The sequence below is a fragment of the Corylus avellana genome, chromosome ca3 (assembly GCF_901000735.1).
Source record: "Corylus avellana chromosome ca3, CavTom2PMs-1.0".
NCBI lineage: Eukaryota > Viridiplantae > Streptophyta > Magnoliopsida > Fagales > Betulaceae > Corylus > Corylus avellana.
Genome location: NC_081543.1, coordinates 16544952 through 16571977, shown reverse-complemented (window position 1 = coordinate 16571977; position 27026 = coordinate 16544952). Strand labels below are relative to the sequence as shown.

General features: G+C 35.2%; 1 protein-coding gene across 1 annotated transcript; it reads left to right on the top strand.

Moving 5' to 3' along the window:
• The first annotated feature begins 2466 nt into the window (after positions 1-2466).
• On the top strand, positions 2467-5772 carry LOC132174210 (protein FAR-RED IMPAIRED RESPONSE 1-like). Its single transcript, XM_059585901.1, has 7 exons — positions 2467-2521; positions 2605-3596; positions 3804-4748; positions 4905-5018; positions 5102-5151; positions 5371-5454; positions 5700-5772. Exons 1-7 carry the CDS (start codon positions 2467-2469, stop codon positions 5770-5772), a joined length of 2313 nt encoding a protein of 770 aa, XP_059441884.1.
• The last annotated feature ends 21254 nt before the right edge of the window (positions 5773-27026 follow it).

Here is a 27026-nt window from a genome sequence, read left to right as displayed (position 1 = left end):
TGGAAAAGAAATAAGGGGTCAAGTTTCTAAGTCAGTCATTGGAGGATTTAGAGAGGATTTTTCAAGAAAAAAGTGTCACAGTCAACAATGAAAATTCATCTTCGAACCTATATTTCAATTCGAGATCGTGTGTGGAAGAAGAAAGCCCAAGAGTCACTTCATCTGAAGACTTTGACTCACTTCTCTCACTTTGGGAGGAAGATAATATGCAAAATCTGCAAGAAGATGAGGATCCTGAGGAAGAAGACGACCCAGGCGAAGAAGATATGAAAACTAGCCAAAACGACAGTGTTTTGACCAGCCAGGAAGAAGACATTCAACCTTCTTTGCGAAACGACGCCGTAGAGGAAGACCAGGGCCATTTGCGAAACGACACTGTCCAGTGCAACACGGATGACGTCATTTCGGCCATCCCTGCATAGGCGCCTTCTAGTGCTTATCCTAAAAATGACATCGTCCCAGTGAAACGGGACGACCCCGTTTCGATATTGGACCAGGTCAACCGACCCACTCCACATCTTCTGGAACATACCCGAAAGCAATTTCACGACCCAATTCCTCAGCCCTTCCGCAACAGCCCAAAGTGGAAACACACTGTCTGAAAGTCCGTGTTGAAAGCCCAAGCCCAAATCAAAAAGGTCCAGATTGAAGCCTACGGTGTAGCCCAACCTGCTGGAAACCGACTCGTTGAAGCTCGATCCATTGCAAAACAGCTCACGCTCTTGAAGCCTGACCCGCCATTCCACCCATATCCGATAACCGGCCTGGGATTCAACCCGCCCTTCAACCCGCGGTTCAATCGATCCAGTTTCAACAAACTCGGTCCAGCAGACAACCCGGTTCAAGGTAGAATCAATAATTTCGATCGTTTTCACTCGTTTTAGCCCCGATTTCGTCCACTCAAAAACCATTGGAAAGCTGATTCGACGGGCTACAACTCTACAAGTTCTATTTACAATAATTTCAATAATTTTCAACATTATAATCATAAAAATAATTGGGAAAGAGGTGAGTCTTCTAATCAAAGCCATCAAAGTGTGAACCGAAGCTTCATCCGACCCTGTTGGTTGGCTCCAAGTCAACCCAAAGAGGTTGCGTTTACTATTTCAGATTTGGCTAGAACGGAGATCTTATCAGACAGACGCCTAAGGGGTCCACATCCTTTACGGATTGTTCAGACTGTTGAGCAGAGCCTTAGGGACCTGTGGCCTACTAGCATGCACCGCTACACTCCTCCGAGGATGGGTGAATAGGTCAGTCTACCAGATCCAGCTCTTGGATATTATAGGAGTCATCTAAACAATTACAAGGCATGTCTGACTTATCCCGAAGATTATTGAGCTGCTGTTGTTATTATTGTTATGAGAATTGCTACACTTACAAACATTTTCACAAACACAATTGTACAAGCTGATGTGGCTCAGCCACGTTGGCTTGTTTTAACTAAATAAAAACTATAAAAGCAGGGACCTACTGATGAGCTTCGTTTCTTGGAAAAGCAAGTTTTGTCAGAATGTTAAAATTGATTTGACGTGAAAGCTATTAGGAAGAAGCCATTTATACAAGAAAAAAAAAACCAGAAAACCATTTCAAGCTCCATCTTCAAGCTCGACGAAGCTCCATTTTCAGACGCTCTACTTGAAAAGCTCCATCTCAAAAAACGAGTACGATGCAGAAAGCGATTTTCAGAAGAAAAAAAAAACGAAGCAGAAAGCTTTCTAACCCAACGATGTTTGGATAAGCATCATGTGAGTTTCCTTTCCTACCCAAAGAAACATTTTGTGAGCTCCTTCTGGACCTTCTATATGGGCTTTAAAAGTTGAGTTTTTGTTGAAGTTTTGAGTTTCTGCGCAAAATAGTCTTTAAAAGTTCAAGTAGTCTTGGAACAGAGGCTTTTTGAACCATCTCTCTTTAAGAAAAAAACATAACCTCTCATATAGAATCACACTATATTTCTTTTCTTAGGTATAGTTGTCATGTCTCTTGTGTGTGTATATATATATATATATAATTGAAAAGTGAATACCTTAAACTAATTGACTGCTAATAAAATTTGGTTTGTGCAGTACATTTCTAGAACAAATTGGTTTTTCGTGGATTGAAGAAGGCATAGGAGCGTGCAGACGTCGTTGCTTATCTGAAGAAAGCAGCTGCCTAATCCTTTGGCCCAGGTCATTATCTAGTATTTTGTCACAATTTGAAGAGTTTGGCTCATGGTGCTCCATGCCACTCTTTTCTAAATTCTAAGTTAATTGAGATACTTTTTATGGAAACATATTTTGGTAGTTTTTCTCAATGATACATTCCTAGCCAAAGATAAAGATTATTATTATTATTATTTTAAATCACATTCTTTGATTTTTGTTTCCCTTTGTAGAGGGGATCTTTTAGCACAAAAGTTGAAGTGTGAACTTATCTCCATCCAATCAAGGTCTCTTATAATTTGTGAAATTGAGACCAAGGGCAATGGTGATGGTGGGCAATGATGAAGCTCTTGGACCTCCTCTTGGCACTCCAATTGGTTAGTTAAACACATAATTTCTGCTTGTTAAACTATGTTAATTATGTCCTCTTACCTTTTTTTTTTTTTTTTTAATAATTTAGATGTGGATGATAATGAGGATAGTGATAACGAGGACAATGATAATGAGGACAGTGATGGGCCAGAGGAAATTATTCATGGAAATCAAAGGGTTGAAGAACCAAGAGTTAATATGATGTTTGATTCTGAAGAAGAGGTTATAGCATATTATAAGCAATATGCCAAGCAAGTCGGTTTTGGTGTGACAAGAAGAACCTCTAAAATTGGAGATGATGGAAAGTTAAGATATTTCACAGTTGCATGTGTCCGTGAGGGTAAGTCAAGAAGCAAATCATCTAATATTGTTAGGCCAAAACCAATGGAGAAAATGGGGTGCAGGGCGAAGATCAATGCAAAGTTAACTAACAATGGAAGGTTTACATTGTCTACTATCGTGCTTGAACACACTCATGTTGTAAGCCCATCCCAGGCAAGATATTTTACATGCCATAAAATTTTAAATCCTTGTGTGAAAAGAAGACTTGAAGTAGTGGATAAAGCTGGAGTCCGTCCAAGTAAAAACTACAAAGCTCTTGTTGTTCAAGCCAGTGGATATGAGAATCTTCCATTTGGAGAGAAAGATTGTCGAAATTACATTAATAAAGTAAGAAATGAGTTGCTTGGAGAAGGAGATGCTGAAGCATTGCGTAACTATTTCATGAGAATGCAAGAAAAAAATGACAGCTTCTTCTATGTTATAGACCTCGATGAAGAAAGCCGTTTGAGAAACGTGTTTTGGGTAGATGCACGAAGTAGAGCAGCATATGAGTCTTTTGGAGATGTCATAACATATGACACTACATACTTGACTAATAAATATAAGATGCCATTTGCACCTTTTGTCGGAGTGAATCATCATGGCCAATACATACTTTTTGGGTGTGGATTACTATCAAATGAGAATATCGATACTTTTGTATGGTTGTTCGAAGCATGGTTGAAATGCATGTTAGGAAGAGCTCCTAATGCAATTATAACTGATCAAGATAGAGCTATGCAAGCTGCAATTGCAAGAGTGTTTCCAAGAGCAAAACATAGATTTTGTTTATAGCATATCATGAGCAAGTTTCCACAGAAACTTGGATCACACTCTCAATATGAAAACTTTAAGGGTGCTCTATTAAATTATGTATACGACTCTTTGAATTGTGATGAATTAGAAAAAAGATGGCAACAAGTAGTTGAGAGTTACAATCTTAAAGAAAATGCATGGTTGTGTCAGTTATATAATGAACGGTATCAATGGGTACCAGCATATGTGAAAGATACATTTTGGGTCGGAATGTCTACTACACAGCGAAGTGAGAGTATGAATGCCTTTTTTGATGGTTATGTGGGGCCAAGTACCCTGTTGAAGAAATTTGTTGAAGATTATGATAATGCTTTAATGAGAATGGTTGAGAACGAACGTCTAGCTGATTTTGGTTCGTTTAATAAAATGATTCCACTTATTACTTTCCATTATATTGAGCATCAACTTCAAGTTATTTATACCAATGAAAAGTTCAAAGAAGTTCAAGAGGAGTTTAGGGGATTCATGATGTGTTTGCCATCTCCACTAAAATGCGATGGTGCGATTTCTACGTATGAAGTTGAGGATTGTATAAGAGTTAATGATGACTTCACAAAACAAGTAAGGTATTGTGTTTACTTTAATGACAAGGAATGTGAGGTGAAATGCACTTGTAGATTGTTTGAATTTAGAGGAATAATGTGTAGACATGCCCTTATTGTTCTAACCTTGATAAAAGGTGTAAAAGAGTTGCCATCTAAATATATTCTTGAACGATGGAAGAAGGGCTTGAAACGAAAATATACCATCGTTAAGAGTAGTTATGACGACTTGAGCGGCAACCGTGAAGCACAAAAATATGAAGATTTGTGCAATGATTTTTCTGAAGCTGCATTGATCGCATCAAAAGACAATGAAACTTATATGACGGTGAAAACTTGTGTACTAAAGTTAAAAGGGGAATTGTTTCACAATGGGTCAAAGGGTGAAAGCATTCTAAGTACTCCACCTTCTCATCACCTTCCAGGTGCATATTCTATTTGTAATGAAGCAATTGATGGGAGGTCTAAAAAATGTAATAAGTTGCGGAATCCTTTAGTTGCAAAAAGTAAAGGGAGGCTACGGTCAACACAAAGGCAGTCTGTTGGAGAAAAGGTTGTTAGAAAGTTAAAATTAAAGAAGATACAACAAAAAAAAAAAAAAGTTCGGATTAAAGAATGGACAACGGAAGAAAGGACAAAAACAGGTTGCTTGTTTCTCTTTATTTTATTTTTATATCTTATTGCTTTTTTTGTCATATCTTAATGAAAGACTTCCCAAGCAACAAAAGAAGTCGAATTGAATTTAAATGAAGCCATCTTGCCTTCTGTAGCTGCTTCACAACATGATTGTATAATTGGAACTCAAGAAAGTATAGTTACTCAGGTATAATTTATGTTTCTCAACCATCTTGCCTCATTTCTCTCATGAAATACAAGCTTTTATTTATTTTTTAATATGTTTGCTAGACTGAGAGATGGAATGAGCAAAGGGACAATCTAACCTTTTTGATTCCTCTGTAGATGGTACAATGACAACCATCAGGTCAATATTCTGCCCTATAAATTCATTTTACAAATAGCTAAATTAATCATATAAGTTCATATTATCTTAAAAGGACTGTTTATGGGGTTTCTTAACATTAAAAAAAACATATTGCTTTCACTGCCATATTTAATCGTTTTTGAAATGACATTTATGTAATAGTTTCTTATTGGATGTTATGTAATACTTTCAGGTTTCATGCTTTGGACTGTTCTGAATTAGTTTATCATTCTGGAGCAGGTTATTTTGTGGGGTTGATGGTTTTTTGGGGTTTATGGTTATCGCCTTGAGCAATTTCCAGATATGAGATTGATGGTTTTTTGGGGTTTATGGTTATCGCCTTGAGCAATTTCCAGATATGAGGTTGATGGTTTTTTGAAAAGATGCTAAATAAGCTGTGGTTGACTGTTCTGATGTGCTAGTAAGACCATTTCAGCTCTTCTTTATATTTTCATTTCACTTTTAGAATTGATCAAGGTTCATTTCACTTTTTACTGAATCTAAATGATATTGGTTTTGCAGTAAAAAGGGCCACTTCAGTGACATTAGTGCTGGTTTTGCAATGGTCATTTTGTTGATGCTGGAGATGTTGTAGTCAAAATGGTCATTTCAAATTTTGTCAGTTGACCCACGTTTTAGTGGTTGATTAGTACCCAATACTCTTGAGTCAGCTGCTAGACATGATTTTGCTCACCTTGTATTTGTTGAATTGCAAAAGAGAATGAATTTATGAAAATGAACTGTATTTTATAATTTGTGTTGATTCTACAAGAATAACTATACAAAAAGGTTTATTTGATAATACTCTTTTTTGTAGAATACAGCCATGTTTTTGTCTCAAAGATGGTTGCATTTTCTTAACATCTTTCGGCATCACAATCATGTTATTGTCTCAAATGCCTTAAGTTTGCCTAGTCCCTTTAAGGAGCTCTGTGTAGGGTCACCTCCACAGCTTAATGCATTTAACCAAAGAAATAGCTCCAAAGGCCATGCACAACCAAGATGCTCACCACTTTTCTCACTAAAATTAGAGCATGGATAACCATAACCATATCATGTGTTTAGCCATGGAGGTATCACAAATTAAACAAGACAGTCTTTTATTTGTATTCTTTCCACTGCTGAAGTTTGTCTATTGAAATAGAGAGTTGTACACATTGATGAATCAAACACAGAAAAAGCAATTTGGAGTTGGCAGACTTACATATCACAAAGAAGCAAATTGAAAGATACATGAGGAAAAAGCCAAGCAAAAACAACATTTCGTTGGTGACATTTTTAATTATAAAACAAAAACTATAATTTTTTGTTTAGTATACAACAAAAACTTAAAACGGCCTCCGTAAACAGCTCCACCCACCTTGAATTTCTTGGGCAAGTCCTCAAATTTCTTGATTAAAGCCTTGATCACAAGAAGGGCAAAAACTTCCTCCCTCAGCAAGCTTGAATTGCAACTTTGCATTGGTAGCACCAATGGAAGTCGAGAAAAAAAAAAAAAAAAATCAGAGGTAGTCAAGGGGAAAAGAGAGAAAAAAGACAAATTTGGTTTTGTTTAAATGGGGGAGGTTACGTTTTTTCTCAAAGAAAGATGGTCCAAAAAGCCTTTGTTCCAAGCTTTTTTTTTTTTGGGAAAAATATAAAAAAAAACCCCCCAAACTACCAGCCGTTTTCGATTTAGCCCCCTAATGTTCCAAAAGTGATAAAGTAGCCCCCTAAACTACCAAACTATTGCATTTTGGCCACTCCGTTAGTCAAAACCGTCAGTTTGGATGGAAATAGCAAAACGACGTCGTTTGTTACGAGTAAGTTACTACAATACCCTTTTGGGAAAAATATAAAAAAGCCCCCCAAACTACCAGCCGTTTTCATTTTAGCCCCCTAATATTCAGAAAGTGATAAACTAGCCCCCAAACTACCAAACAATTGCAATTTGGCCACTCCGTTATTCATTACCGTCAAATATGATGAAAAATTTAAAAATACATCGTTTTGGCAATGGTAAGTTACCAAAATGCCATTTTTGAAAAAAAAAATATCATATTAAAACAAGCAAGCAAAACGGCGCCGTTTTGCTTGAAATTAGAGTTTCCTTACACTTACCAAAATGATGCCACTTTGGTAAGTGTTAGGAATTAAAAGAAAAAACCCTAGACCCCACGCAGGTGACCCACGAAAAAACCCCTAACCCCAGTTTATCTTTCTCCCCAAAACCGCCGGCCACCACGTAGTCTATCTCCGACAGCCTGTAAATCTTACCCATAACTCAATCTTTTTATTGTATTTCATGGTATAGCTGTCGGATCGGTGTTGTTTATCTATGAACGTGATTTTTTTGTTTGATTTCTACAATGGGTAAGAATTTTTCGGTGGCGCTTCGTAGCTAGTGGATGGTGTGGCCGGCGGTGATGGATGGTGGTGGCAGGGGCAGTCGGTTTTGAGAGAAAGAGAGAGAGGGGTGTTGCGTTTTTTTCACTTGAGGGAGAAGGTTGCCGGAGATAGAACGACGTGGTGGCCGGCGGTTTGGGGGAGAGAGATAAACTGGGGTTGGGGGTTTTTTCTGCATGGGGTCTAAGGTTTTTTCTTTTTATTCCTAACACTTATCAAAACGGCGCCGTTTTGGTAAGTGTAAGGAAATCCTAATTTCAAGAAAAACGGTGCCGTTTAGCGTGCTTGTTTTAATATGATTTTTTTTCCTAAAAGGGCATTTTAGTAACTTACCCTTGTCAAAACGACGTAGTTTTGAATTTTTCATCATATTTGACAATAATAACTAACGGAGTAGCCAAATTGCAACTGTTTGGTAGTTAGGGGGCTACTTTATCACTTTCTGAACATTAGGAGGCTAAAATGAAAACGGCTGGTAGTTTGGGGGGCTTTTTTATATTTTTCTCAAAAGGGCATTGTAGTAACTTACCCGTAACAAACGACGTCGTTTTGCAGTTTCCGTCCAAACTGACGGTTTTGACTAACGGAGTGGCCAAAATGCAATAATTTGGTAGTTTGGGGGGCTACTTTATCACTTTTGGAACATTATGGGGCTAAATCGAAAACGGCTGGTAGTTTTGGGGGCTTTTTTTATATTTTTCCCTTTTTTTTTTTTTCTAAGCAGCCTCTGTTCCAAGACTACTTAAACTTTTCAAGACTATTTTGCGCAGAAACTCAAAACTTCAACAAAAACTCAACTTTTAAAGCCCATATAGAAGGTCCAGAAAGAGCTCACAAAATGTTTCTTTGGGCAGGAAAGGAAACTCACATGATGCTTATCCAAACATCGTTGGGTTAGAAGCTTTTTGCTTCGTTTTTTTTTTTCTTCTGAAAATCGCTTTCTGCGTCGTACTCGTTTTTTGAGATGGAGCTCTTCAAGTAGAGCGTCTGAAAATGGAGTTTCGTTGAGCTTGAAGATGGAGCTTGAAATGGTCTACAGGTTTTTTTTTTTTTTTTTTTTTTGTAAAAATGGCTTCTTCCTACACAACTTTCACGTCAAATCAATTTTAACATTCTGACAAAACTTGCTTTTCCAAGAAATGAAGCTCATCAATAGGTCCCTGTTTTTATAGTTTTTATTTAATTAAAATAAGCCAACGTGGCTGAGCCACATCAGCTTGTACAATTGTATTTGTGAAAATGTTTGTAAGTGTAGAATTCTCTATTGTTATTTATCATTAGTATTTTTATTTTTACAGACAATATTGTTTTGTAATAATAATTAGAACCACAGACAAATTATTTAGTTTGTAATAATTAGTACAGTTATCAAGACAATTGTAAAAATTGTACTAAAAAATAATAAATGTAAATATTATTATTATCTTGTTGTTAAATCCACTTTCTAAAAAAAGAAACCCTAGCCGTCTCTTTTCTCTCTAGCTGCCAAAGAGAAAAGCGAAACCCTTCAGCCACACAGGGGAGGAGGGTTGGCCATTTGGCTGCCTCCCTCCTCCCCGCGTCCTCCTCGTTCCAGTGCTAGTTATTTACCTGATGCCCTAGCCCCAATGCCTCCTCTCTTCCCCTTCCTTGCCGCTCCTCTCCCCTTCTGTTTTTCTCCGTTTTGCCCCTTCCCTGCAGCTTTTCTTCCCCCACCTTGATTTCCTGCAACGGGCTCCTTGGCCTTGTTTTGGCTCTTTGTGGTCGCCATCGACCTGTGTCGCCACTTCACTGCCCGCTATTAGGGCTTTCTTTCATGCGTCCCCACTGCGTCGAGCTCCCACGCCCCTTACACGGCGATTTTCGGCTTGCACGGGTCCAGCTCCCTTCCGGCTACCGTCTTCCCACTTTGTGCTCTTTTTCCCTATTTTTTTCCTTGTTTTGTTGGTTCCTTGTTGTTTTTTCCTTTTCTTTTTTTTTTTTTTTTTTTTTTTTTCTTGTTTGTGGTTGTTTTCAAGTCCTGCTTTGCTGGTCTTCTCTGTGCCTGCTCACCGCCCACTGTCCACTATTGAGCCTGTCGACGCGTCCCCGCCATGATGAGCTTCCAATGCCCCTTCATTTTTTGGTTCCCGGCGTGTGCGTGATCAGAGTGTGCTGTATCTTCTCTTGTTTTATTTATCTGTTTTGTTGCTTCTTTAAGATGTATTTGTGTTTTGGCGTGTGTTTTTTCCCTGTATTGTTTAATTTCCTTGTTTTGTTCGACTTGTAATAAGGCTCTTTCCTCTCTCACACGATCTGTGTTGCCTTCAGGTTAATTAGTTTTGGTCCAGACCTTTGGGTTGTAGATGTAATCATTATCCTAGCCTTCGGGTCGAGAAGGAAGAGTTTCGGCATGAGAGTCTTTCCGCTCTTAAGGTCGAAGAATAATTGCTATCCATGCATTTGGTTGAGTCTGTCTGTCACAGATCTAGTATTAAATTTGATTTTAGTCATGGGTTAGCGGATTGGTCTCGAATTTTGTACTAAATCTGGTCATCTTGTAGCTTTATGTTATGGTTGCTTCAGGGCTTTGCTCTGTGATGTAAGAGCTTTATGCTCGTGGTATTATTGAATGAAATGTTATGTTTTTATAAAAAAATAAATAAATCCACTTTCTAAAAATGGCTATTAAAGGTATCATTGATTCCTCTACACTCGAGAATCTTAATAAGATGAATTTAGAATGTGGAAACGACATATTATTTATGTACTCACACATGAGAAAACACAGTATACCCTCACATCTGAGAAGCCCGATCCAGCTGACCCAAATGATAATGAAGCCAAAAAGAAGCATGAAAAATGGATAGAAGATGACTTAATGACAAGAGCTACACTTCTTCACAACATGAAAAACAACATCATTCCACTATTTGAAAGTCACGAGTCTGCAAAAGAATTGATGGAAGCACTGGAGACAAAGTATGGCCGAAGATCTAACACACATATACAATTGCTATTAGATAAATACAATTGTGCACATATGAGTGAAGGAGATTATGTAGGTGAGTTTGTAAATCAAATGGAATTAATTGCAAAGGAGCTTGCAAATGCTGGTCATCCTGTACCAGATAAAATGCAAGTGACAACCATACTAAACAACCTTCCCTTATCATTGGAACATGTGGTAACTTCTTTAACACTTAGTGGAAAAGAAGTCTCCATGATTTCTCTACCAGTGCTACTTGTACTTAAAGAAGAGAGAATGAAAAGAAGAAGACGAGAAGGAACATCAAGTAATTTGATGATGGCTCACACTATACCTCAAACCGTTCGACCTTCTACATTCAAAGGCAAGCCCAAAAAGTTCAAAAGAAAATGGAAGGGTAAACCAAAAGGAAAGGTTAAACATAATGGAGCATGCTTGAAATGTGAAACAGTTGGACACTTTAAAGTGAATTGTCCAAAACTTAATGGCAATGAAAGACAAAAGGAGATTGCAATGACGATCACTGAAGCAAAAATGGCTGAACCAACGTCAAGGTCATGGTGGATAGATTCAGCAGAAGCAAGACACATCACAAGAAGTAGAGAATTTTTTGTGGACTTCAAAGAGAAAACTGTTGGAGACCATAAAATTTACATGGGCAATAACACCTACAGTGACATGTGTTAAGTGCCAAAATATTCATATTTTAGCCCTTAAACGTATATGTGTTAATTCCTTGGTGTTGTTAGTTTGTGCTATTTTACTTCTTTTTGATATATATTTTTTTTTTTTGTAGGTTTTTGAAAGAAAAGAAAGCATTCCTGGAAGTATCGAACTTAAAGGATAAAATTGGAAAAAAGCTAGAAAACATGAAGCAAGCAAAAGCATTTTGGTAGTGCGATCGAGCGCACTTCCAGAGAGGTCCAAACGTGAAGAGCGAGGCGTGCGCACCAGAGAAGACTTGATCGCACTGCGATCGAGTGCAAAAGACATATGATCGATCACAAAGATGCGATCGAGCGCACACGGGCTGCGATCGAGCTCACCCGTGCGCTGGAGAATTCCAGAAGCTGTGGCCAGACTCCCTTTGCTTTCCATATTAGGATTTTTCTAGTCTTAGTTGCACTCAGACTGAACCCTACGATTATATTAGGGTTTCTAGGTTTTCTAGAGTATTCCTAAGCCTATAAATAAGACCTCTAAACCTTTAGAATAATCATCTTTGAATAGACACAACTTTGGGGAGAGGAATTGTAGGCTACTTCTAGGAGTGGTTTTCGGTTCTTTCTTTCTCTTTTCTTTTAGTTTTATTTTTGTTATGTGTAACTAACTCTTAAGGAGGGCTAGATTGAAGCTCTAATTATGTTTATTTAATATTTCAATATTGGCGCCTTTGTGATAATCATATTGTGTTGCTTAACATGATTAATTCATGTTTTCTTGAATTCCTCATATGTATGTGATTGGCCATTCTATGCATGTTGTACGAATTAGTTAATTAAATCAATTTGGATAATTGAGTCGAGGGTTTAATAAAAGTAACAAAAGAAATCCACACCAGATTATTGGGTTAATCAACATAGGGAACCGGGAGTAGACGTCTATGCCCTAGACCTCATGTGTTTGTCGATTTTTACAGATTTATGCTTTCTTAAAGAACAACTTAGCAGACATCTATACTAAATCTTTTAAGAAAGAAAAAAATTAGAGTAGACACCCATGCCTAATTTGTTGCTTAGGAAAATCAATGGCATAAGGAGTAGACACCCATACCCTTAGGTTGGCAAACATTAAGTATTCATAGTATGATTGGATCATTGACATATTGTTATATTATCTAAATATGATTAATGGTGGATATCAAAGCCCTACCTTTACCTTATCTTTATCTTTATTTCTTTTCCTTAGTATCAATATCAATCTCATGACAATCTTGGTATTTTACTTACTTATAAAACAAAATCAACAATATCCGTGGGATCGATCTCGTACTTGTTGCACTATAATATCGTTTGATCTTGTGCACTTGTGAGTAAAACGTACTAAATATTATTTATTAATTTATGTAGTATTTGTCACAACAAGTTTTTGGCGCCGTTGTCGGGGATTGTTTGATTTTGTTTGAAATTTTTTCCCTAAATTTATTTATGTTTTAATTTTTTTGTTTTTCTAAAGTTTTTCCACAATTACTGCTCTGCCTCTGGAGGAGCGCTCGAGTGCCTATCCAGGGCAATCGAGCGCACCTCATGGTGCGATCGATCGCACATCCGAACAGCAGCACTGGAACGCCCCAAGTTCTAGAGGTAGAGCGATTGGGAGCAATTGTAACATATACTTAACTAAATAAAAAAACAAATATAATTCTCCTAATATAAGATCACAAAACTTACTGCACATAAATATACTGACCTACATATACAAAATTATGTCAAGTCATTTTGCAGAAATATATATACGCACAGCCCTTAGAAACTCCTATATTGAAATAACAAAATTGCTTGATTGATTATAATACTGAACCCAGAAAATTTACAGAAGCTAACACCCAATAACTAACACTCATTTAATTAGTATTTCACAGAATTCCTAAAACAAATACCCATATAGAAATCCTAAACAAAAACCCAAGAAATATAAAAATCAAGCCTCAAAACTCTATAATTTCCACTAGAGTTCCCAAGATCCAACAACCAATATGAAATATACAACCCAATAATAATATAGAAAATTGACATGAATATCTATATATTCAACCCATATGAAGTAAGAAATATAAACATTCTCAAGGTGACAGAATAATTAACAGAGAAAAAGAGTAGAATTTTCTTACCTAGAGAAACTGATGTTGGCAGCCTGACACTAACAAAAAAACTTCTGATTATTAATGACACATTATGACCGTGTCAATAGGATTGACACATTACTAAATGTTAGTAATGTGTGATTAGTAACGTGCGCGGCATGTTACTAATTTGGATATTACTAAATTCTTATTAGTAACATGTCAATCATTTTGACACGTTACTAAACTGTAGTAACGTGTCAAAAATGGCATGTTACCAAAAATTAGTAAAAAAATATTTTTTTTTTTCAAATTTATTTCCGGAATTTGGACGAGTAGAGCTCTTAGGCCTACAAGTTTTGTGTTTTTTCATTAAAAAGAATTTCAAAGCCTTTACTATGATCCCAAGCCAAACTCCTGCTGCTTTCTGTTGGTCTCAAATCTCGGCTACCCATTTCCCCCACGATCTTTGCCTTACTCTTCTATAGTGTCTTGGGTCAACAATACACATGTAATTAAGAAAAGAAACTAAACAAGTTGCAAATAATTAATTAATTTGAAAGAGATAAACAGATCAAAAAAATCAAAAAAATTAACCATAAAAATTAGAAAAATTACCCATTAGAGTATACGATGTCCGTTCCCCAAGTGGATTCAACTAGAAAAATCGAATCAAACCAACCAGAAAATCAGACCCACAAAAATTTCACACACCCAAACCTAGCAAAAAAATTTCAAACACCCAAACCCAAACCCAGCAGAAAAATTTTTCTTCTCTTTTCATTTTCTTCTTATCTTATCTTCTTTTTCTCTTCTCCTTTTCTTTTTCTTCTTCTCATTTGAGAGAAGAGGGAGCTGCCAATGGGGGTATACTGGGCGTGAGTGCAAAAAAGAGAAAAAGAGAAGAAGAAAGAAAAAGTGGGGCAGGAAGGAAGAAAAAAGAAGCAAGAAGAAAGAAAAAGAGGAAAGCAGTTGGCGCATGTTTCAAATGCCCGTTGGTAGCGTGTCAAATTTGACACGTTGCCATTTAGTAACATGTCAAGTCAAATTTGACACGTTACTAAAGTTTTCGAATTTTAATTTTTTTAATTTTATTTATTTATTTCAGTTTTCGAATTAATAACGTGTCGAATTTGACACGTTACCATTTAGTAACGTGGGTAAAGTTTATTTATTTATTTATTTTTTTTCAGTTTTCGAATTAGTAATGTGTCAAATTAGTAACGTGTCAAATTTGACACGTTACTAAATTTTTTTTATTTTTTTTTTTAGTTTTCAAATTCATAACGTGTCAAATTTGACACGTTACTAAAGTTTTTGAATTTTATTTTATTTTTTCAGTTTTCGAATTAGTAACGTGTCAAATTTGACACGTTATCATTTAGTAACGTGGGTAAAGTGACACGTTACTAAATGGTAACATGGCAAAAAAATAATGAACAGTACACACGTTACTAATACTACATTTTTTTCTAGTGTTAGGTAAGTTTCTGAGTACGGGAGGAATAAAAATGAAGGCTTCTGGCTATTTATATAATAAGCCAAGAGGAGAAGAATGAGTACTCATGTATTATGGAATGACAAGTGGCTGCTAGGTGGCCTATCAAAAATCGATTGGGTTGTGCATGCTATATAGGTGTCCAAGAAAGAAAGGGGAAGAGACACGTTAATATTATTAGCTTGGAGGCTACGGTTGTTTTTTTTTTTTTTTTTTAAGATTTTATTTAAGCAATAAATCCTCCTAGAAATGCCCCAAGTTCTATAGGTAGAGCGACTTGGAGCAATTGTAACATATTCTTAATAAAAATAAAAATATACTCATATCATCTGATCATCACAGGAACATAACATCACTAGAGTACTATAAGCTCTCATTATGAAATTACAAACACATAATATACTAGCATTCAAAAATCTCAAAAGCAATAAAGTTACATAATCTATGCTTGTCCCAGGTGGTCTAGCCTCTAGAATGGAGTTCCATACACTTCTATTGCTACTGCTCCTGCTAGTCCCAATTGATCAAGACTTTATCTACCAAGATGCCCACCGGTACCCCTGTCCTCAGTACTATGATATATACGGCAAGCTGAAAAAAGATGTATAGGGAGAAGGGATGAGTTCGACAACTCAGTAAGTAGCCACAACACCACAATGCTATAAAACATGCTATGCAGATTTCTATGTCAAAATTTATGTCATGCACAATAACAATTTATGTAGAATAACATAATTAACAAAATAAGCATGATAGTTGCAAAATGAGTAAGCACTTCCTTTTACTTTCCTTTCAAATTAATTGTTTTACCCTTTTACTTGACACCACAAAATTATCGTGAGCAGCGCACATTGGCTTGTCCCAAAGGACCTATATGCTCATCCTGCCGTCACAAAGGAGAGCTACCAGGTTAGAAACTTTCCTAGGTGAAGGCTACCTGGCCGGTAGCACGCACCTTCTCGTAACCGTCTTTCGGTGTGCTTGCCATGCTACCCCATGCGGTACCGATCGTCACTATAATCATGTATAGGGTTAAACATTTATAAGCATGAATGCACATATAACATTTCATATGATCAGTAAGCTCATCTGTAATTGTATGCTATGCCACGAACTTTGAGAACTCTTTTTATTCACAATTGCAGTCATGCATAAATCATGAAATATGGTAACTATAACACGTAAAATTCTTAAACAGTGACATATGATTAAATAAAACTTGGCATTAAAATATGACAGGAAGTGCAATTGAAAATCATATAAGTGAATTCTTTATAAAATTCCCAACATTTTTTCAAAGATTTATAATAAAATTTGTTGGGGTTTTTGGTGTTGTGTCCCCTTATCTGGCATTTGATGATGGGTTGAGTTGAGTTGTCCTTTTACCTAAATAAATTGCAAGAATAAACTTAGGAGCATTCTGGAATTTTAAATCTAAAATTAAATAAAGGTACCCTTAAAGTTTAATCTTAAAGGCATAAATCTTTGAAAAAATTAAAATTAAATTGATTCTATAGTTCCAAGGTGTATATATATATATATCCTACCTAAAATCACTACACAAGATAAGAATCTTATTCGAAGATTACTACATATATATCTATTTAGTCCATTCGTGATGAATATAATCTAGTCTAAACTATTGTAAATATCAGAAAGCGCCGCCTAGAGGGGGAGAACAAAAGTTCTCCCCCTCCTCCCCTCTTCTTCTCTGGTTTTTCTTCCCCTACCCTCCCCGCCTCTTCCCTCCCCCTCTTTTTCCCCTTTGGCTTGTCTTTGTTTTCCACTTGTTTGTTTGTTTTTGGCACACTTTGTGGGTTCCGTTCTTGGGGGATTCACTCAAACTACCCCCAGTTTTTTAGGGCGCCGCTGATCTCCTTCACGCCGCTTTGTCGCCCGCTGTCCACTGCCGGGTCTGTTATCGTGCCCTCCACCGCGTTTCACTAGCCCTATTCGCTTCCAACGCCAACTTCGGTTTCTAGCAAGCACGCGATCAGCCCTTCTTCCGACCGTCGTCACCCGCCTAGTGTGCTCATTTTTTTGGCTTTCTGGTTTGTACTTTCATTTTCCCTGTATTTTTTGGTTTCTGTTGTCCACACCCCCCCCCGGTTATTTGTTTCTTATTTTATATATCCTGTTGTTTTGCTGCTTGTAATAAGGCTATGTTCTCTTGTTGATCCGTGAGGTATTTGTTTATGGTCCAAACCCTTGGGTCGTGGATGAGATCTATATTCTGGCTTTCGGGTCGATGAGAAAGAGTTTCAGTATAGGGGCTTTCTACTCCTAGGTCGAGGAATAAGAGTTACATATGCATTGGAATGAGTCTCTTTAGAGCAGATCTGTTGTCATATCTAAAGATTAATCATGGGTTAGCGGATCTTGTTTGAGATTCGGATGGTTGTATCTTTGACGTCATCTTCGACGTTTTGTAACCTCGTAACTTCAGCTATGGTTGCTTCAGAGCTTTTTACTCTGTATTGTAAGAGCTTTATGCTCGTATTATCTTTGTATGTGACTGGAATGTTTTCCTCTTCAAAAAAAAAATGAAATAAAAAAATAAAAAAACTATTGTAAATATACATATATATCTATAAAGATCTTTCGTGTGAACAAACAAAATCTTATCCAAAAATATAGCATAAATATCTATAGATATATAATCCTTATGTGATATCCAATTACCAAACCCAATAATGCTGCATATATATATATATACACACAAACCTTACGTGACTACACATATATATGTACTGTGTACATGTGTGGTGCTATTCAATTATCCTACAAGTCTTACATATATACAATCTTTACGTGATATATAAAATCTAATCACAAAAATTACAGCACATAAATATACTGACCTACATATATAAAATTATGTCCAAGTCAATTTACATACATATATATACACATAGCCCTTAAAAACTCAAAATTGCTTGATTGATTATAATATTGAACCCAGAAAATTTACAGAAGCTAACACCCAATAACTAACACTCATTTAATTAGTATTTCACATAATTCCTAAAACAAATACCCATATAGAAATCCTAAACAAAAACCCAAGAAATATAAAAATCAAACCTCAAAACTCCATAATTTCCACTAGAGTTCCCAAGATCCAACAACCAATATGAAATATAAAACACAATAATAATATAGAAAATTGACATGAGTATCTATATATTCAACCCATACGAAGCAAGAAATATAAACATTCTCAAGGTGACAAAATAATTAACAAAGAAAAAGAGTAGAATTTTCTTACCTAGAGAAACTATTGCTGAGGTAAGGGAATTTTTTAGGTAAGTTTCTGAGTACGTGAGGAATAAAAATGAAGGCTTCTGGCTATTTATACAATAAGCCAAGAGGAGAAGACTGAGTACTCATGTATTCTAGAATGACAAGTGGCTGCTAGGTGACCTGTCAAAAATTGATTGGGTTGTGCATGCTATACATGTGTCCAAGAAAGAAATGAGAAGAGACACGTTAATATTATTAGCTTGGAGGCTATGGTTTTTTTTTTTTTTTTTTTAAGATTTTATTTAATCAATAAATCCTCCTGGAATCTAGAAGACTCCCAAGTATTTAATTGGTTAATAACCCCACTAATAATCTCATAATTAAAAGAGTCCTCTTTTATATATATATTCTCCTATTACCACATTGAGGTGAGAAGAGAGATAAAATCTCTTCCTATATTCTAAGAGATCTACATGATATTTAATTGGATAAAAACTCACCTAAAGTTCTATTCTGATGGCTATTGCTATATATGTGTATATAAATATTCACATCTTTGTATAATCACATGAATTAAATTCAGCAAAAAGGAAAATAAAAACGAAATTTAAAAAGAAAACTTACTAATATGCAACCTCGAATGACCTTGCATGAAAAAAAAAAAAAAAAAAAAAAAAAAAAAAAAATCAGATATAAGTAGTACAATAACTGTGCTTGATATATATATATATCAAGCACAGTTACTGTACTACTTATAGATCTGATTTTTGTAATATATATTTCAAGCACAGTTATTGTACTACTTATATATCTGATTTTTTTTTTTCTTTTGTTTCATGCAGGGTCATTCGAGTCTGCATATTAGTAAGTTTTCTTTTTAAATTTTCTTTTTATTTTCCTTTTTATTTTTCCTTTTTGTTATTTTGTTTTTAATTTCACACATGTGGGGAGGCATTCCGACACTCCATGGACCATGTTCATTATGCTATGACCATTATCACCATGTTAAAGAATGTCCTACAATGAGACAAATTTCTAACAAAATTAATGGGCATAAGAACACATCGTTCTCTAGATCGGGAAACGACAACTATCTTGAGTCCTGCAACCCAATCTGGAGCCAACAATCAAATTTCCCATGGCAATCTTAAGCTCCTAGAAATCATACGCCACAATTTAATGAACAGCATCATCAATCATATCCGCAATTCTATGATCATTCATATTTATCTCAATCGGCTCTACAACAACAAAATCAGATGGCTGCCATGCAGAAGACATTAAATATGATTTTACACTCCATGACTACTCAGAACATGTCTCCCATTCAGCCAACCACCCAACTCGAGGTATGTGCCATATGTTGTCATTCTGATCATTCTACTGAAACGTGTCATTTGTATTCATCTGAAAATCAGGAGCAAGAGTCAAAGCTGAATAACCTGGAGAGTATGATACACACCCTGGTAACTTCGCAACATCAATTGATGACTGATCAAAAACAATTCAATGTAAGGACCAATTAAGCTATTCAAAGACTAGAAGTACAAATAGGACAATTGGCCAGGGAGTTGAGTGCATCTCCCATCAATTGGCCTCAACAATATTAAGAAGAAGAGTGCCAAAGTCAGTTGAAGGAAAACCCCAATGGACAATACATGGAGAAAGAGTGAACCTACTATCATGCGCAAGCTGTCACACTGAGGAGTGAAGACGTGGTTGAAAATCAAGTGGAAAAGGGGAAGGAGGAGCATACCGAAGTTCCACAGGAGCCACATCAGGAAAAAGAAGAGAGCACTATGATTTTTTCAACATTAGCTTTTATTCCTGAAACACCAAGAGGCCAAGAGAGAAGTCTGTTAGAGCTACCACATGAACAAATTGAGGAAATCAAGATAGAAAAGCTCCCTGAGTTTTCTTCCTACTTTATTCCAGTTCATGATTCCCCACTAGATGAGAAACTATTTGAGAAAACTCAAAGTGGTACTCCCCAATCTATAGACATTTGGAATCACCTTGCAACAGAAAAGATTTATTCCCTTTGGTACAAGAGAATGAAAAATTGGTGTTTCAAGTTTAAAGTATCACAGTTTGGTTGAAGATGTTAAACTTAATGCTTATGGGAGGCACCCCACAACATATCATTTTTATTTTGTTTGTTTGTTTTATTTTTATTTTGTTTTATTTCTATTTTTATTTTGTTTTGTTTCCATTTGTTACTTTAGTGTTTTGCAGGGACAAGTGTGCTTCAATTTAAGTTTGGGGGTGTGTTATGAGCCATACTATTCCAAATAGTTCGTCTATCTCCCAGGTAAATTCTTTCCCTGTTATACACACATTGAGGACAATGTGTAATTTAAGTTTGAGGGTATGGGAGACGCTTTACACACACTTTGTCCCATTTTTTAAAAAGAAAAAAATATGCATGTTTATGTTGTCTTAAAATTTTGGTTGATCTTAAAAATTGTGACTTGATTCCCATTAGTGAGCTTAAAATTTTGAACACATGATTTGATGATAGGATTTTTCAGTTTGGTTACTTACTTTTGGCAATTAAGAATTCACATGTTTGATCTAATCTTACACAAGCACATTAGCACATAATTTGTAGGGTATGACATGAATGTTTGATGTGTGTGTTTCTATGTCTTGGGTGAAATTGTATGACTTATTAGACGGATACATTGGCATATATATATCTATCCGTGTGTGTGTGTGTGTGTGTGTGTGAGATAAAAAGAAAATAAAATAAAAAAAATCATTGATAAGCTTTTCACTAAGTAACTAAACCTTTTGCCTCAAAGCATTGAGCGTTCACGTCAAAAGATGAAGAATTTTGATTTGGTTAAAGTCATGGTTAGTTTGGTTTCATAACCTTTTTAACTCGAGTTAGTAAGTCCTTAGAGGTGTTTTACTCCTAATGCCCTAAAACCATCTTGTTTGGGAGTCATTGACCTAACACTCGTTACAATGGTCAATTAAAAGTTTAAGAGAACCAAACATTGCACAGCTTGACCCAAAAAAAAAAAAGTTATGCCATAAATATTCATTCTAATCAGGATGTCAGTGAACTTTGAGATATTGAGACATTGATCATTGCAAATAATTGGAAGCTTCATATTTGTGTGCTAGTTCACTTTACACTGTTTTGAACTTGTGATGCCTTAGCTTGTCTTTTGTAAGTGATTAGACTTTAAAATTCAAATTCATTGTGAAGATGGATTTTATCATTTTAAGCTTGCTAATGATTGAAAATCATGGTTTTGACTGATACTTAAATTTTTGGATAACATGAACTTGTACATAATGTTTGTGGGTAACATTTCTGGAAAACCCTCACGTTCACTCGTCCTCTAGGGAATTCCTATGGGTTTAAAAGGCTTGTTGTATATGCTAAATGCAATCGAACATCACACGAAAGATGGATTTATTTTTTTGTTTTCTGCTTTTTCATTTTGTTTTTAGTTTCGTATTAGTAAGGGACTAGCAATATGTAAGTTTGGGGGTATATATTAAGTGCCAAAATATTCATATTTTAGACCTTAAACTTATATGTGTTAATTCCTTGGTGTTGTTAATTTGTGCTATTTTACTTCCTTTTTTATATTTTCTTTGTTTTATAGGTTTTTGGAAGAAAATAAAGCATTCCTGGAAGTATCGGACTTAAAGGATAAAATTGGGAAAAAGCTAGAAGACTTGAAAGAAGCAAAAGCATTCTGGTAGTGCGATCGATTGCAGGTCCCCTACGATCGAGCGCACTTCCAGAAAAGTCAAGATGTGAAGAGCGAGGTGTGCACTCGTGCGCACAAGAGAAGACTCGATCGCATTGCGATCGAGCGCAGAAGACATACGATCGATGGCAGAGATGCGATCGAGCGCACCCCTGCGCTGTAGAATTCCAGAAGCTGTGGCCAGACTCCCTTTACTTTCCATATTAGGGTTTTTCTAGTCTTAGTTGCACTAGGATTGAACCCTATGATTTTACTAGGGTTTCTAGGTTTTCTAGAGTATTCCTAAGCTTATAAATAAGACCTCTAAACCTTTAGAATAATCATCCTTGAATAGACACAACTTTGGGAAGAGGAATTGGAGGCTACTACTATGAGTGGTTTTCGGTTCTTTCTTTCCCTTCTCTTTTTAGTTTTATTTAATTATGTATAACTAACTCTTAAGGAGGGAGAGATTGAAGCCCTAATTATGTTTATTTAAATTTCAATATTGGCGCATTTGTGATAATCATATTGTGTTACTTAACTTGATTAATTCCTGTTTTCTCAAATTCTTAATATGTATGTGATTGGCCATTATATGCATGTGGTATTGATTAGTTAATTAAATCAATTTGGATGATCGAGTTCTGGGTTTAATAAGAGTAACAAAAGAAATCCACACCGGGTTCTTGGGTTAATCAATATGGGGAACCGGGAATAGACATCCATGCCCTAGGCCTCATGTGTTTGTCGATTTTCACAGATTTATGCTTTCTTAAAGAACAACTTAGCAGACACCCATGCTAAATCATTTAAGAAAGAAAATAATTAGAGTAGACACCCATGCCTAATTCGTTGCTTAGGAAAATCAATAGCTTAAGGAGTAGACACTCATACCCTTAGGTTGGCAAACATTAAGTATTTATAATATGATTGGATCATTAGCATATCGTTATATTATCTAAGTATGATTAGTGGTGGATATCAATGCCCTACCTTTACCTTATCTTTATCTTTATTTCTTTTCCTTAGTATCAATATCAATCTTGTGATAATTTTGGTGCTTTAATTACTTCTAAAACAAAATCAACAATCTCAGTGGGATTGATCTCGTACTTGCTGTACTATACTATCGTTTGATCTTGTGCACTTGCGAGTAAAAAGTATTAAATATTATCTTTTAATTTATGTAGTATTTGGCACAACAACGTGTTAGGAGAAGGAAAGTGTAAGATTTCTGTCAAAGGTTCAATTATTGTTTTGCATGATGTTTTGTATGTTCCTAATATCAGGAGAAATCTAATATCCATTCATTATTAGATAACAACGGATACAGGATTAAATTCAAATCTAGGAAGGTCTACATTAGGAAAGGGAATACTTCTGTAAAGGGTACAAAAGTGGATAATATGAATTTAATTAAAGTTATTAATAAAGTTTCTATTTCACATTACTCACATGTGTCTGAAAGTAGTTCTTATTTATGGCATTTAAGATTAAGCCATATTAACAAAAATAAATTGATAATAATGAACAAAAGTGGATTACTACTTCATATTAATTCTGGAGATTTTAATATATGTGAATCATGTATTAAAGGAAAAATGACTGACATGTCTTTTTCAAAACACTGCAAATCAAAAGAATTATTATAAGTAATTCACTCAGATATTTGCGGACCATTCAAAACTAAGACGCATAAAGGAATGGAATACTTTATTACCTTCATCGATGATTATTCAAGGTATGGATATATCTACCTCATCAAAAACAAATTTGAAGCTATTGATAAGTTCAAAGAATTCAAATTGGAGGTAGAAAAACATAATCAGAAGGATTCAAGGACACCTGAGTGAATGATGGTATGCGTTTCTTTCGCCTCATTAAAATATTTTTTGGGCGAATGACAGTTGTAAATAACAGACATTATAAACTAACATAAATGTAAAATCCACTCAAAGACATTATGTTAAGTTTGGTATAATATATGTATACCAATAATATAACAAATCATCGGAAAGAAGTGTCAATGTTTATCTCAAATACGGATAACCTTGGAGATAAGAAACTGAATAAAAGATTCAATTCAATTTTCATATGGTTATTATGTAAAAATCATTAATTATAGTTTGGGTGTGAACTGTATTCCCAACTATGGATAATTAATGTTAATTGCTTAGATTATATAGCAAGTAAAGCCACCACTAGTATGTCGTCAGTTAGACACATATGATAAAAATGTGCAATTAGATGAAATAAAATAAGTGTGCACACAAAAAAAATGTTATGATCTGACTATTGTCTGTAAGCATATGCAGATAAGGAGTTGACATGTTTAGCGGTATCAAAAGCTAAACATGTACAACTAAGGTTTCATTACTAAATTATAATAGTATGATCCAAGTGGGAGATGATGGTGCACATGATAATCGCACTATTATTAGTATGGTCATCCCCATACTATCATGTAAATTTTACGGGAAAGTACAATTACTTACAAGTGGAGGTAGCAGGTCAAGAGTTGTCACTCTTGACCAAAAGTTGTATTGGGACTCTATACGAGAATGCAAATTATTCTATTCCATTTTTACGTTAGTTTTTGTTGTCTTAGTTTTCTGTTTGGTTTTCTGCATTCTAAAGTCTCTTGTTCTCCACCGGATTTCCACTCTAACGGCTGAAATCTTTTCTGTAAATATTTTACAAGATCCTACGGTTAATATCCTACACAAGTAACATAAGACTTCATCATCTATCTCTCTTTCTCTCTTTCTTTCTTTTTTCTGTTCGATTTAGGGAAGGACAGTCAAGAAAATTACAAAAAATAAAATAAAAAATAAAATAAAGGCGACAAAGCCATCCTTAAAACAATTAGGAATGAGTCAAATAAAATAATCTGACTCATCAAAAGAACTAGGATCACCAAAAAAGACGGATAAAGTAGGTAAAGTTCCGTAAATGAAACAAATCCTGCGCATGGCATGGATTAACAAAACGGCCATCAATAGTTGGTTAATGGTAACAAAACACGATCAGCAGTAGTCGATTGAGAGGGAGGGATAACATTGTCAAAAAAAGATGAAGAGGCCATCACAAAAAGGTCTCCAAAACAGGAATAACCCAAACACGTACAATTAAGGGAGACAACTAGCCACAAAAAACACTGAGAAGAGAAAAATACACGGATTTTTTTCTTTTTATTTTTTATTTAAAAAAAAAAAACTAAAACTTTCAAAGGCCCAATAACACCAATGGAGGGAAGGGCAAAGGAAGATGGTGTGAACACGGTTGTAGGCCAACATGTGTGAGTCACTCGTCGGCGCGTGAGACAAGCAGTACGGGCAGATCTAGAAATTCGTATTAGGAGGGGCAGAAGAAAAAGAGTAGGAACTAGGATCAAGAAAATTAAAAAAATACCGTTAAAAAAAAAAATACAAAATTTTTGGGAGGGCGGACGCTGCCAAGAGGCAGGAGACCACCAAAGGATACCGGGAGTAGCGGTTGGAGGTGGCAGATGGGAGAAATAGAGATGAAAAATAGCCTCTCTAATTATTAATTATTAGAAGAAAAAAAAACACAAAAAGAAAATAAAAGGTGAAAGATGAAAGGAAGCAACTTGCGTCGCTAAATGCGCGTGCATAGTGGCAACGGGTCCCATGGGTGCATATATGACAGTACATACAGAGCTTCTCTTCATCAATATTCATATAATCATGTCTTTCTCTAAGGTTGTTATTTTCAAGAATATGCTCATCCATATATTCGTGATTTTCAAGATAGTGAGGGTAGCTATGATGTAAGCCATTACTTGATGTATTTATTTATATAATAATAATAATAATAATAATATAATATATTTATCTACCCGTGTCGGTATATAATTGAAGCCATATGTTGACATATATTAACGAGTTGTAAAATAGTTGTATGTCTAACATTTTTCTTTTAAAAGAGAAGAGTCGAGTAGTTAGTGAAAAAGACGATATTATCAGGTGAGATTATTAGAGTTGTTAAGATACAAGATAATGCTACACCTACAATCACATGACAACTTGTTAACGTGTTAACATGCGATTGAAGGGTGTTAAAAAAACTAACACCCTCTAATTACATATTGTCAGGTGTCAACATATTGTAAAGGAATACTTGTGGGCTCTAACATTTTTCAAGATACAAATCTAGTAATATAAACTAACTAACTAACTATATATATATAATTTTTAATTTTTAGTGAAACGTAATCCTCTTTCATATAATTTTTTTTTTTTTTTAACTTTTGCATTATAATTAATGTAACATGAAAATTGACGTGTTAGGGTGTGGGTTGAATCCCATTTGATATCAAATAGAAAGAAGGCATATATAGTTTTGCTTACGAAGCATTGTCATTTTCAGAATCTTGCATCACGTAATAGCAAAGATGTGATCAATAAAAAAATAGGAAGTCAATTTTATTCAGGTAAGGTTTAAATAATGTCTGATTAAGTTAGTCCCCTAAGCTAAGAGGTGATGAAGTATGTGCCATGTCAAGGTCGGTTATTTGTTATTTTGCTTACTTAATTAATTAGTTGGTTATAATTTAAATTTATAATGGCGTTAATTAAAGTCGTGTTAGAAGCTGAATATCATCTTCTACGTACACGTACCCTTAAAACACATTATTACACTAATTAATTAAACACATTATAGTCAACCCATTATTAAATCTTTCAAACCTTTTACTAATAATTTTATATATACATGATTCGAATTTGACTTTGACATGTATTAATTTTCACCAAATGCATGCGCAAGACCTACATTAATCGTATGCTTATAGAAGACAACACAAAGCATGCAGATTCGAAAGCGGAAATTAGATTGAGAAATTCTTTAATAAAATGCAATTTAAGTAAATTTTAGGTTTATTAATTAATATAATTGAAAATGCTTATCTACACAATAATTATCTGCATCTACATTAATCTCTTATTGGAAATTCATTGGTGTAATTATCTTAAGCGAATCAATATTTAAACTAAAGGCGTAATCAACACAATACTAATTATCAAGCTCGTAAAAATTCGGAAAGGAAAAATATGGTTGGTGAAAGGCAATGGAAGGTAAGGGTGGCAGCTAATTAAGTTGGGAACGTTATAGTTATCGCTAAAAAAATAATTGTGAACGAAGATATTTTACGATATACAACCATTAGGAGTCTGGATCATGCAAATTAGCATTTAAGACTCTCTAAGACCCCCTCCAATCACATGCTGACATGTACCAAAAGTTGTTAAAAGTTATATGT

What these genes read in the sequence shown, in the direction of transcription:
- LOC132174210 (XM_059585901.1), top strand. Translation starts at nt 2,467, where the DNA reads ATGGTGATGGTGGGCAATGATGAAGCTCTTGGACCTCCTCTTGGCACT. An exon ending in TCCTCTTGGCACTCCAATTG is followed by an intron (nt 2,522 to 2,604) that starts GTTAGTTAAACA and finishes TTAATAATTTAG; the next exon opens with ATGTGGATGATAATGAGGAT. An exon ending in AAGAAAGTATAGTTACTCAG is followed by an intron (nt 5,019 to 5,101) that starts GTATAATTTATG and finishes TATGTTTGCTAG; the next exon opens with ACTGAGAGATGGAATGAGCA.